The 13,750-nt window shown below is 34.4% G+C and overlaps 1 protein-coding gene across 1 annotated transcript in view; it reads left to right on the top strand.

Annotated features, from left to right (window-relative positions):
- Window positions 1-13,750, top strand: part of adamts16 (ADAM metallopeptidase with thrombospondin type 1 motif, 16) — a 72,048-nt gene that overhangs the window by 39,216 nt on the left and 19,082 nt on the right. The window contains exons 11-18 of the mRNA XM_088928593.1: window positions 2,990-3,085; window positions 4,445-4,593; window positions 6,101-6,273; window positions 6,586-6,716; window positions 7,445-7,568; window positions 8,047-8,291; window positions 10,602-10,740; window positions 12,038-12,164. Coding sequence (XP_088784719.1) covers window positions 2,990-3,085; window positions 4,445-4,593; window positions 6,101-6,273; window positions 6,586-6,716; window positions 7,445-7,568; window positions 8,047-8,291; window positions 10,602-10,740; window positions 12,038-12,164 — 1,184 coding nt within the window. The remainder of the gene's footprint in view (window positions 1-2,989; window positions 3,086-4,444; window positions 4,594-6,100; window positions 6,274-6,585; window positions 6,717-7,444; window positions 7,569-8,046; window positions 8,292-10,601; window positions 10,741-12,037; window positions 12,165-13,750) is intronic.

Raw genomic sequence — 13,750 nt, 5'->3', positions numbered from 1 at the left:
ATAAGGATAGAAATAGAAAATAAAAACAGATTTCAAGCCAAAAATTATGGATGAACATTTTGTACCCAAACAGCTAGTGGTTCTTGCATATGAATAATCCAGGATGTGTAATCAATCTTTCTTTTATGCACTTTTGCTGCAACTTTTTTTAGAGACAAAAGAGGCATTTTCTAGGCATATTTTTTTTTTACAAAATAGTCATCCTAAGAGATGGAAGAACTGCTATTAAAGGAGCTGCTAACAACTTCAACTTTAAAAAGGATAGTCCCACAAAAAAAGTAGTTTCAAAAACTAATATCATATTTTGTTCAGTTACATGTTTGTGCTTGTAGTATTTTATTTCTCCTGAGATGGCTGATAATGTAGAGAATGTTTGCTATTTATGCTATTCTATAAGTACTGTCATAAACACTGGAAAATTACTATAGAATTGCAGAAGGCCTTTGGGGTAACTATACCAAATAGAAATTGAATACTTGCCAATGGGAAACTCAGCTGGAACAGTTTCCATTGCCCAAATCTAAGTTGTTTTAAACACTGGAGAATTACTGTATCTTTATTACATAATAAAAAAGAAGAAGGCTCGTGTTTCTTAATTCTTGATTCTTAGTGTCTTAATTCTTGATTCTTAGTGCAACTGAGAAAAAAAATGATTTTGTACAATCACATTCAATAAATAATTAATTATAAATTAAAAATGTCTCTAGTTCTTTAGTTGCTTTATTGCTCTTTAAAATCAATTCATGTTGAGTGGATTTTTTCCCCTTTTCTTTCTTGTTGCACCCTGGGTTATCTCATCCCATCAGCTCACTCAAGAATGTTACATCTTTGCTCAAACTCTATAGGTATTTAGCAGGACTGTTAGTTAAAAGGAGAAAATTAGGAGCAGTGTATTATTTTTTTTCTCTTCATGACTTAGCATTTAGTAAGTTCCATTAAATTCTGAGCCAGTGTGGTTACATGCTTGAGTTGACAGGTAATAACCCTTATGTGTGTTCTGTGTGTTTCACTACTTCTGATTATATTATGATTGCTTAAGATTTTTTCTTTAAACAAATTACATTGGGAATTTTGTTTTGGAAGAGCTTAAGAAGCAACCCACAACACTTTGAAGCGTATTTGTGATTGCATGTGTAATGCTTATTTATGTCCCTAATTCAGTTCCTCGTTTAAGAAAATGTCATGTTGAAGAGTCAGTTTTGCAGGAATAATCAGTGAGCATGACAAAAACATAAAGTCATGATCAAGTAGGTTAAAAGAGATTAAAGAGAATTATATTAACTCATCTTTGTAAAGCTTAATGTGATTATTAAACCAGTCCTTCTCCTCAATTTTTTAGTAACAGATATGTGATACTAGGTTTTAGACAGACTCATAATCTTTAGTACAGTTGGGTCGTCTAGGTGTCTGACTGCTAATTTTAACCTTGATTTCCTCTCACACTCATAAGTTTAGACCTTTAAGTATAACTATGACTAAACTTAGAACTCTTCATAGACTTCAGTTTGTACTTGTCTTGTTCAGTTTACAGGATTATATCTTGTTACATTAGAACAAGTAGAGGTTGATTGTACAGTAAGTTGAAGAGCAGAAAAAAATTTAAAAAGCCTCTAGTACTTAAAAAAAGCTCCATAGCTGAAACATTGTTTTTTTCTTTCCATTTAGCAGTGTAGAATTGACCTGTACATATTCCTTTGAAGCCTACATGCTGAAACAGCTCTCAACTCAAAACTCACATTACATTGCCCAATGTATCTAGTTGTGCTCAAATGTTACTTGTACATAACCAAATCTACACATTCCTTTTTATCTGTCCTGAATAAACAGCATATTCCTTTCCTCCACCTTCAAGAAAAAAAGCATACATACTGTATGAAAGAGAAGACTGTAAGGAGCCACCGGTGTGTTACTCAACATGCTTAACTTAATTTTAGTGACAGTAAATGGTAATCGAGCCAAGACTGTCCAGTGACAAGATGGGCATGCTGTCAATGTAGCTATAAATACTGGAGCTCAATCAGCTGCCAATGCAGAAATGGCCTTCAGAACTAAAAATTAATTAAGGCAGCTCACAGTGAAGACAGTCACTGAACTGTAAAATTTGCAATGTATTAATTCCAGTTTGCGCTGAATAGTGTAAGAATTCTTATATTTCAGCACAATACACTATCTGTACATCTAACCACATTTTACCATATTGTAATTTAATAAAGACAAACATTTATATCAAACTAAGCTTAGTGCATTTTACTCACAATTTGTTAACTATGATTACAGAAAATCATTATGTGTAATCACATAGACACAATTCCACAAGATGTGTGAGGTCAATGTAGTTGTAAGTGTCTTGCCATTCAAGATTTACCAGAAGAAGTCAAGGACTCTGTTCAAAGCACATATACAGAATGAATCTAGCTGTGTATTTCATTGTAAAAGTCAGAGACAATCTTTTATAACAATTAAATTTAAGAAAAAAAATTGTTGTCACTACTATGGCCCAGAAACTGATTCAATTAGTTTATGTCTTTACAAGGTTGGCCTTAAAGAAAAGCAGTTTTTATTGCCACTTAGTTTTAGGCCTGCAGCGGTACTGTAAGTGCCTGATGGTCTGTATGACCAGCACATTTATAAGCTTCAGCACAAATACTTTTTGGTGCCATTTCAGACATTTGCTCACAGTAAGACAAAAGTATAACTGGTAGTTAAATTGCTGTTTAAACCATCCATTCGTGCAACCAGTACTGAAATCAAAGAGCCATGTGAGCACAGGGGAAACAGGCAAACACACAAACAGGTACACCAAAAGGCAGAATCAACACCAGGACACTGAAGCTGCAAGGCAACAGCACTAAAGACCATGTTCTGCCACGCTGTTTAATAATTCTATAATGACGTGTTTTAATATACATCAACAGAAGAAAAGTAACAATGTTTGTTTGTTTGTTTGTTTGTTTGTTTGTTTGTTTGTTTGTTTGTTTTAATTGTGCAGGATATTTGTAAAGCTTTGTGGTGCCATCGGATTGGCAGGAAATGCGAGACCAAGTTCATGCCTGCAGCTGAAGGCACAGCCTGTGGGCCTGAGCTGGTGAGAGGAAATCTTTGGACATCCTGAAGATAAACTTAATTTCAAGCTCTTGTTTGTTCTTATAGTCATTTATTTTGCTTTTGGTTAAAGGAATGATTAAAAGCTATAATTATACTGATTGTACTATAGTGTACTTCTCAGTACAATGGAGAGGATCATGTACTGTACATCATAAAGATCACTGAGGTCTATATTTCTGTATTATTATTACTGCTATAATATATATTACTATTACTGCCTTTTCATTACACTAGACAGAATGTTTTATATACAATAGATAGCAAAATCTGTTTGTAATATACTGCATTCTATGTGTTCTGTCTGTGGTGTTTTGCTGTTTGCATTTTTATTACCATAACTAGAACTAGTAGGAAAACAGCTACTAGTAGGAAAACAGCTACTGAAAATGCTTCTTAATTTTAAATGAGAGGAAAGAACAAAGTATAGTAAAGTATACCATTGTTACACCTGGTTAAGTTTTCAGAAATCAGCTTTCTTTCCACGTTTGGGTCTCAAAATGCAAAATGACTGTTTGACGCAATGTTTGATATCTGACTCCTAGCTTAATCCTTCCTGACCCCTGTTCAACCCAAAGTGCTTAAGTAATGACATACCCTTGCAGAAATTACCAACAACCTGTTTTCAGGCAAAGTAAATTAAGTACAGTAGTACAACATGCACTTAATTATATTATAACATGTTCTGCTATAACATGATATTTGCTTTTTAAGGAAATTTCACAATACAGAAATGTTTTTATAAAAAACTGTTTAGAGTGCTAATAACATTCATTAAGTGAATAAACAACGAAAAATAAAAACAATGCCTTAACATGATGTAACCATATGTGTTTGTCTTGTTAAGAAAGAGAACATATACTGTATGGCAGTTGAGGATTAAGAAGTGGAAAATAAAATTCTGTTTATTATGTGTAAAGGTCACAACAAAAGTATTTTAACCATCTCATTATCTGATTGTTTACATCTGTATAACAGTATGTTAAAGAAAATTCTTTGCCAAAAATTGATCATTTTTTATCAATTACTGTACATACTAGAAAAATAGAATTTTATAGAACGTGAAAGGGTGGAGAGGATAATCAGAAAGACACTTAAACCCACTTTCAGCATTTCCAGAAATATTATAAATAATAATAAAATACAATAGTTTTGCCTCAAATGAAAAAGACTTTAAAGTATTAATTATATTCTGTTTACTTCCTTGTAGTTTTCCTTGTGTAGTCAGCCCAGTTAGTAGAACATTAATGTATACTGTGCTGAATTTTTCAGTGTTATGATGCTTTATTTATAAGAGTACAGTTTAAATCAGTTTGTATGTAACATAGTATTTTATTTTTAGTGGTGTCGCCGTGGCCAGTGTGTGAAGTATGGAGATGAAGGCCCCCAGCCTGTGCATGGTCTTTGGTCAGACTGGTCACCTTGGTCTGGGTGCTCTAGAAGCTGTGGAATAGGAGTCACCTATCGGGAGAGACAGTGCACGAATCCAAGGTAACACCTTTCTTCCAAGATCAAAATCAAATATTAAGTGATAAGCTGTAATTTCATGAAAAACAATGCATTAAAGTATTTACTTTTTGAATAATGAAGGCTCTTCTCATGACATCCATGTTACAGTTAGTGCTTCATCCAGGAGCAGGAGCCTATCCCAGCAAGCAATGGGCACAGGCAAGGCGCACACTGGACAGGAGGCCAGGGCACACATGACACAAACATGCACACACCCACACCAGGGCCACTTTTCCAAGAAACTAATACTGGTATGGCTCTAGACTGTGGGAGGAAGCCCATGAAACCCATATAAACTCCATGTACATACTGTAGCAGCCCAGGTCTGGAATTAAACCCAGGGTCCCAGTGCTTCAAGGCACCAATGCTAACCACTGCACCGCCACTCCATCCTGTCTTATGGCGTTACATGCAAGTTTACTTTTATAATGGCAAACCTTTTTAATGTTGTTCATATGCTATTTAAAGTACAAAACATTAAACTAAATGTGATGGCTAAATGTGACTGACTGACATTGTTGTTTTTTTTACCATGGACTTCGAGGCAGCTAAGATGCTTTCTTATGCATAAAATTCAAAACAGAATTGTTACCATTTTACAATATTTTGGTTTTGCTGTTGTTCATTGTATTCCTGGCCTATGATGCCAAGATCTTGTCAAACATCACATTAAATGAGTTACAAATGGAACCCAGCAGGAGGTTAATTTGTGTCTTATTAGAGGGATTGAAATTGGCCTTGCAAGGGATTTAGAGCTCAAGTGCCTCAGGATACACACCTGCAGAAGTTTCTTCCTACCCAACAATTAACTGTGAGAGCACAATAGCCATTTGGATGTCAAAAACCTGGGAAACAAGCATTTCCTTTATGTCAGGTGTACCATAGATGGTCACTAAATGCCTAGTGATAATAAATAAAGATTGAGCAATGAGTTAAGATATTGATATTTTTTTCTGAATGCTAAATTAAGCCTAATTCCTGCAAGCAAAAACATTTACTTCAGGTTATCCATACCCTTTGCATAAATTATATTTGTTAACTGTTGACTGTAATTTCTGTGGTACTTCCTTTCCTTCACTTTTACGGTAGTCCTTACAGAACCTCCAACAGGAAATCTCAAATCCAAGACAAAATGGTTGTTTTACATTGGATAGGCAGTGAACACAAGAGGCCCCTGGCAAATAGGAAGCAAATAATAAAATAATTGACACAACTAGAATCTGTGACCGATGAATAGAAGCCTTAATTTTCATCTCTGCCTTGTCGTCGGAAGAATCACTATTTCAGACAATTATGAGAGGGCAAGTGTACTTTTTGGATTACAGAGTAAGCATTGTGATGTTTAATGGGTGACCTGACTCACAACTGATCTTGCAGCATGAGGATCAATATCCTTAAATGGTGAGGACCAACCTGGAACACCACTTCGACATGATTTCGAAAAAACCTTCAGAGCAGTGTTTTTGATTGTTGTTACTCTTTCAACCAGGCCAATGTATGGAGGAAAGTTCTGTGAAGGTTCTTCTCGTGCATACAAGCTTTGCAATACTCACCCCTGCCCTCCAGGTAGTGTTGACTTCCGAGCCCAACAGTGTGCCGAGTACAACAGCCAGCAGTTCAGAGGCTGGTACTACAAGTGGAAACCATATGCTCGTGTTGAAGGTAGGTCTTCTTTCCTAATGGTGAAATGAAACAAAAGCAAACTGTCACCATAATTAAAAAAACAACTTTAATGTAAGAGCTTTATTTATGTACAAATCACTTTATTTTATATGTACTGTATCTTGTTATGTTTTTCAAATGGATTAAGGGTTTTTGCTTGAAATGTTTTATTCTAGGAGCATCATCACAGCATAAGGCAATACATTGTTTCAAGCAATGTTTTGTTAACATTTTATTCTTCTAGGAACCTTTGTTACTTTGTATGATATACTAAACAGCATGCTTATTGTTTATTTCTTTTGTTAACCACAGAACATGATATATGCAAACTGTACTGCTATGCAGAGGGCTTTGACTTCTTCTTTGCCCTCTCCAGTAAAGTTAAAGATGGAACTTTGTGCTCACAGGACAGTTCCAATGTGTGCATTGATGGAATTTGTGAGGTAACCATGTATATTAAGATATCATATTGTATATAATTGTCAGTCTTGGTTGTTCAATGAGAGAAATTCAATATTATCCACACTCCATTTGTATTTCATTAGCATCTGTGGAAACTCCCATGTTGTAAAAGATAAGATTTGGGTGTTGGGATGTAATTTTGTTTAGCAATAATTTTTAAGATGTTTTGGGGTGGAATATATAGTTTATACCTAAACTATGTAATAAATTAATGCTGTGAATGGTAATGAAAAGTAAGAATCTATAAGTACTTGTAAAGAACCACATGGTATAGTGCTCTAAAAAGCTCATATACAGTAATCTATAACTACAGAACTTTACATTTCAGACACAAAATATATAAAAAGGTGTCAGTAAACACTGTATTGAAGTATACACTCTGTTTTATGACTAGGGGAAATATTAGCAAACAATGGTAAATACATTTCTTCATCTGCTTCTTAACTGTTTTAATTGACTCCAGTTATTTCTCTAAATTTCTAACTTCACTGTAATTTTTTTGGACTAAGCCATATAATAAGGCAGTTTATGTTAACTTTATTTGTAAGTGACAATTTCTGCTGAAATGAAGTGTAGACTCATTCCATAGCATGACCGCAGGAGGGAATATATCTGTTTCTGATCTCCAAAAGATGTTCTTTTAAAGAAAAGTGATTTTTTGTCATAATATGCTGAATACTGTATATGGCTAATTTTATTTTCCTTTTAGCGAGTTGGATGTGACCAGGTATTGGGTTCTACTGCAGTTGCAGATGCTTGTGGGATTTGTAAAGGGAATAACTCAACTTGCAAAATCTACAAAGGCCAATACAACAAACAGCACTATACGAATCGTATGTATCCAGGGTTAGATTGTGTCTCTTTCTTTGTATTATTCTGCCAATAAGATGTGAATTTGAACTTGGAATTTCAGAACTTTATATAATAAATCTATTTTATGTTTTTGTTACCTTACCTTTATTATTAAAAAGATTTTTTTTAATTTTAGCAACTTAGTCAGATTTTCAATATCTACATGGAGAATGTTCTCTGTATCATGTCAGTCAAGAAAAGCAACCTGCAATATTACTCAGTGGTTTTAATATGTATCTTGCTAAGTTCTAGGTTTAAAATGAAAGGAGTACTTTACTAATTGAACTGTGCTGTTCAGTCTTTAAATACCACACATCTTCGGAATGATAAATTAATGAAGGACTGATTTCTTGACAATTACTTTGCAATATCTAATATTATTATGTTATGACAAATAGAACATTAGATAAACTGATGAATTTGCTAACATTTTATAATGTTCTGTACTTGCTTCAACAGAGTATTACAGTGTTGTAGTAATTCCAGCTGGTGCCCGGAGCATTCGTGTGCATGAGTTAAACAGCTCCAATTCCTACCTATCAGTTAGAAACTCTAATCGGAAATACTACCTCAATGGACACTGGACTGTTGACTGGCCTGGCAGACACACATTTGCCGGTACGATGTTTGATTACAAAAGGCCCTATAATCGCCCGGAGAGCCTCACTGCTACAGGACCCACAAATGAGACATTAGTAATTGAGGTAACTTTTATTTAAATCTAAAAATTTACTGACAATCAAGACAAAACAGAAATATGCCTTTAATTTTTTTTTTAACAAGGACTTTAAATGAGAACATAATGTTTGGTTGTATTAGATATCTCAGAAATGTAACTACAAATTGATTCTCCTTTTCAAAAATAATCAATAACAAACTCCATGCAATCATAGTTTTCCAAAGTAGAAATCATTGAAAAGCTGGAAAATGTCAAGTGACCGTTTCCTTTTATGCTTCATCATTTTGAATTTTCTTCAGTTTCTAATGTAATACATTTCACTCTTTTAATGGTAACCATTTGTAGAAGCAAGATCTGCTTAGTATCGAGGTAATCTTTTATGCAGCTTGTGTAATATTAAAATATTACTCAGTCCTTATCACATAACTTGGCTACCTCCAAAAATAATAATAATGGAAACATTTGTAAAAGACACGAGACTCTGCAGAGCTAGCTCAGTAATCAGGAATTTATCAAAAACAGCCCTCTGCTTAACACACACAAAGTTTGCCCTATGTGAAATTTGAATTGCATGAGCTTTGTTCATTTCTCTGAGAAGTCTCTTGATATTAATTAAGGTGATTGAAACTCAAACTTTCATCATCTCCAAATTTAAAGCTACAACCTAATAAAATTTAGGAAGATTGTTGCTTTTTTACATTTTTTCCCCCAAAGCATGTTTAATATCTGTGTTACACCAACATTTACATGTTGTCTGTAATTTCCTTAAAATGTAGCAAAAAAGATCATGGACATTTAGTAGAGAATATCCTTTTTCTCATTTATTCCTTTAGGTTAATACATTTTCTGTTTTTTTCTTTGTTTGATTTTTTTAAATTTGCATAATACTAAATTCTTCTTGCGTTGCAAACTGCTGTTGATTGTACACAGCTTATGGTGTGTGATCAGCATTTTAACTTGCACTGTCATCACAGTAGAAACCAATATATTCTTAACTGAGGATTTTAGGACAACAGTATCCAACCAAAGAAATATTTAACTAAAGTTATTCTATTTCCATTGTCTGTTTTATTGTAATTTACATTCTATCCTCTGTAGTGCAATCATATTATCTGATACAGATGTTAACAGTAAGTAACTTTATGTATATGAAACTGTCAGTTTTTCAGGATACTTTTGATTGCACTTTAGTGATGAAAAAGGTTCCCCCAAAAAAACAAGATGAGATTTTTTAATCTCTATGATGTTTTGTTTCACATATCCTGTTTTTTAGTAATCTATTAAAGTAAGTAATGAGAGATACTCTAGAGACTACAGTATTTTAAATATTGTGAGTTAAAATAATCAACTTTCAAGTACTTGGTTAACTCGGCTAATATTTCTTGCTATAACATTTGAACCTATTATCTGTTTCGTCGCTCACCAATGTCTACATGAGGAGGAATGCTTGTTTTTGTGAGCTTACACTTCAGAATTACGAAATACAGTATCTGATTTATAGCCTTGAAACATGCTTGAAGACATGTGTTGTGTTTCATTCTTTTCCTGACTAGAAAAATGTCGCCAACACCATTGTGATCACTGATGATATTTAGCAGATCAAGATTCAGGAGGTCTGTACGCAATACATAATAGTGATTAAAAGCTAAGTATGTTTTGGAATTTTGCCAAAATCATTAAATGATGTAATTGATGTATTCATACAAACTAATAACATACTGTAAAAGAACTTAAAACAAAGTCTTACATTGCCAAGCTGAAGGAACTGAACCATTTTAATCCTGCATAGAGAAGACAAGAAGTTGACCTGAAACAAGTTTTCAAAATTCCCAAAGGCATTGACACAGCCAACGCAGTGGACATCTTCAGAATCAACAGTGAAACACAAAGCACACTGTATTTAGGACACAAGTGGAAACTACATTAACACGCATTTAAAAATTAAAACAGGAGTATGGAAAGCAAAAGGTTGAGGGTGTGTACAACAAGCTACCCAAACATGTTGTTGAAATACTGCCTTCAAGTTCTTTAAGTTTCACAAAAATGAAACATATTTATGTGACACCTGCAAAAAAGCAAATGTGTTGGTGGTAAATTCTGATGTTAGAGTGATATCATTTTGTTTACAAAGCTGCTGGCAGTTTGAAAATGTCACTTTACTTTTTCAGTGTAACAGAGGTTTATCTAGTATCAGTATCATATCCCCAAGGGTTGATTTAATTAATAATTCAGCTTTTGTATCATGTAAAGAAATACTGTAATTGATGCTGAAAGTACATTTTAAAGAACCTCTTTAATTGAAAAACTGAATCTGAAAAAGTGCCTTTTTTTCCAGATCCTCCTTCAAGGTAGAAACCCTGGTGTACACTGGGAATACACACTTAGAAAACCAGATCTTGACAAGAAGATGGCTGCGAAACACAACTACACCTGGGCCATCATCCGTTCCCAGTGCACAGTATCCTGTGGAGGAGGTAGCCTATTTGACTTAAACATGAAAATACATTTGCAGTTGCTGTTGTAGTTCTGCTGATCAAAGATTACAGTGATAAAAAATAGTTTTTCTCTGAAAATTGACTATAGTGGGTTTAATCTACCTGCACATCTCATCTGAAAGAAACTCTGCAGATCATCTTCAGAAATAAGACTAAAGCTGAAATGTCATTACAACTTAACAGGCTGAAATTATAGCTTAAATTCAAGATTTATGGAATGTGTGCTCTCTTTTGAACCCTTTGTCATACCTAAAGAGGCAGGGAGTTGCAAAAAATTGTAAATGGAAATGATCTGTAATTAGTGTAGTATTCTGTTGTTCATAAGTGTAAAGTGCAAAAGTTCCCATCGTTACCTGTTAAAATAGACTTTGACCTCCTTTTCTTTCTACACAGAAGGCTATAATTAGGGTTCCTTAGGAATATTTTAAGTTGCCTGAGGTAAAACAGCACATGTTGAACAAAGCTGATTTTGTCGAATGCTTTTGGCCTGCAGGTCATAGACTTCCAGACAACCCAGCTTGTAGACTACACTTTGTAGACCAAACTTTTGCTTAGATAAAGTATTTATTGTTTTTAAAATAATGAAGAAAAGTGTGCTGTTTCCATCATGAGCTTAGGCACCTTAGGCACATCCAGAATATTTGACCTACTGTATAAATATGGAGTGTATAATATACTGTATAAATGGAGTGTTTTAGAGAGACAGCACAAAAATATGGCATAAAACATCAGTCTATAATATTCTGAACCCATTTTTTCTTCTCAACCCGCAGAGGAATCCTTATCCTTATGAATCTGATAGTAGAAGACTTATTCTAACATTCAGAGAAACTTATAACATTATATTATTGTACCTTACAAGGTACAGTATATTTGATCAAACTAGGAATGATAGATTAAGGGACTGGAAGTAAATACTGTACTTACAATCTGGTTTTGGTCACAGGTCTGATGGCCTAATATGTTATATATATATTAACTAATAGCTGGTTAGCAAGCTGATAATGTCATGAAGGAAAATTTCCTGCTTCATCTGATCGATGTGTTAGAAAATAGACTCTATTTTGTTAATTTATTCTACCATTTTACATGTTTCTTTTGGGGAACTTTCCTGTAGTCGAATTGTAAACATAAATTTTGTAGCTCAGATGAACTGCTCGAAATTCATTTGAAGGTAAAACTATAATCTAGTATGACATATATTTATTAACTACTCTTCCATGTGGAGCCTGCATTGATGTTTTTTCTTCATGTTGTCTTTTGTTGTTCTTTGCAGGTCAAATGACCACAAAATCAGCATGTTACAGGGATCTACATATCCAAGTGAACAGCTCCTTCTGCAATTCCAGGTCTCGACCCTTCACAGGACTCGTTTCCTGTAATATTCAAGCCTGTCCCCCCAGGTAAGGAGGTAGTATGTTAAACCATGTCTGCCTATTGAAAAGTGGAACTCTTTGTATTGGACCCTTGGAAGCAGATATAAATTTCTTTCATGTATTTTAATTGGGGTCCAAGGCATAGCAACATTTCTTGGTTATGGTTTGTACTGTATGCATTAAATATTTTATGTTTACCTCTAAAAATAGCAAAATAAATACAAAATAATAGTTGAACCCTCCTCTAAATCCTAAGCCATGCAATACAATTATTATTTTATTATATTGCTGTTTGTTTTAGTCAAAATTTGAGTCATTGAATAATCTCAGTTAACATCTGTGCTCTGTCTCTTTAATTTCTCTTGAGCATGGACTTGGAAAAATCAGACAGCATGCATTTCTGAATATGGAATGTATGATGGAGTGGGTAGTCTGTTACTGAAGACAGATAAAATACTACTTTTGTAGTATTTCAAAACCACATTAAAGAGCTAATGAATGCCTCCACAAAGTTATAAAAGAAATAAGAAAATGAATGTCATAAAAAATCTAATTTCTGTTTGTAATTTTAAAAACCTAAATACCATAAGTCTGTAGCATTTTTTTTCTGAACTGAGATTTTAAAGCTACTTGGACTCAGCAGACATAAGCACTCTAGAGTCTCTCCCATTACCTGTCTGTTTTGAATAGATCTCAATTTTCCTGGCACAAATAATAATTGTATTCATATTATGGGTATTTACACATTGCTAGGTAGACTGGAAACAATGAAAAAGATACAAGTTAACCATGGAAATTAGACTTGTGACTTTTAATGCAATCAAGGATATTGAATAAGAAAAAGCAAGAAGATTAATAAACCTATAGGTTTCTGACTGGCTGAAGACCTCATAAATGTTCACAATAGGTTTTGTTTTAGGCCAATTTCCACGTGGTGGTTAAAAAGATGGTTTTGGCATTCAGTGCTGTGTTCTTGGTTCCGCTGTGACATGAGCTAGGGCAGTCCATCAACAGTTCAAGTGTATGAGATAACATTTCTGTAAATTTATAGAACACTGTAGGTGTTGAATTACTGTTTGAAATTAAGGTCATCAGACTAACCAAATCCCTCCAGGCACCAAATCTCAGCAGGGCATCAGAATGGACTGGAGTTTTGGTGTCTCCCAAAGCCAGTTATTAAAAAATAATCTCTCTCTATCCCAGTCACCCTGTTTTATAGATTTCCCTCTGTGCAGTAATAAAAGGTGACATGGGGAGATACTAAAGCAAAGTCAGAGCCTTGATTTCTACAGATAAGCACCTCCAACACCATCTCCTACATGTTAGTGCCTATATCACCTGCCCAGCCCTAGTATCCTTGTGTCCCACGCATCCTGGATTGGGCACACAATTAATACAGTACATGTTTTGGTAACAAAGGCTTTATCAGGGGTTCTGCCAGGGTTGCTTTTATTGTCTTCACATCCTGCAACACTTCTTCCAGACTGGATCAGTGATGTGATAGTTACGTGACCAACATACAGTACATTAGTTTTAGCTCTCTGAAGAAGGATGCAAGAGCCATCTCCCCCTTGATTGCCCTGACAGAGCTGGGTGACTTCTTTTGATCAGAC

This window comes from Atractosteus spatula, chromosome 12, assembly GCF_055471065.1.
Source record: "Atractosteus spatula isolate fAtrSpa1 chromosome 12, fAtrSpa1.hap1, whole genome shotgun sequence".
NCBI lineage: Eukaryota > Metazoa > Chordata > Actinopteri > Semionotiformes > Lepisosteidae > Atractosteus > Atractosteus spatula.
This window is presented reverse-complemented; position numbering and strand designations above follow the sequence as displayed.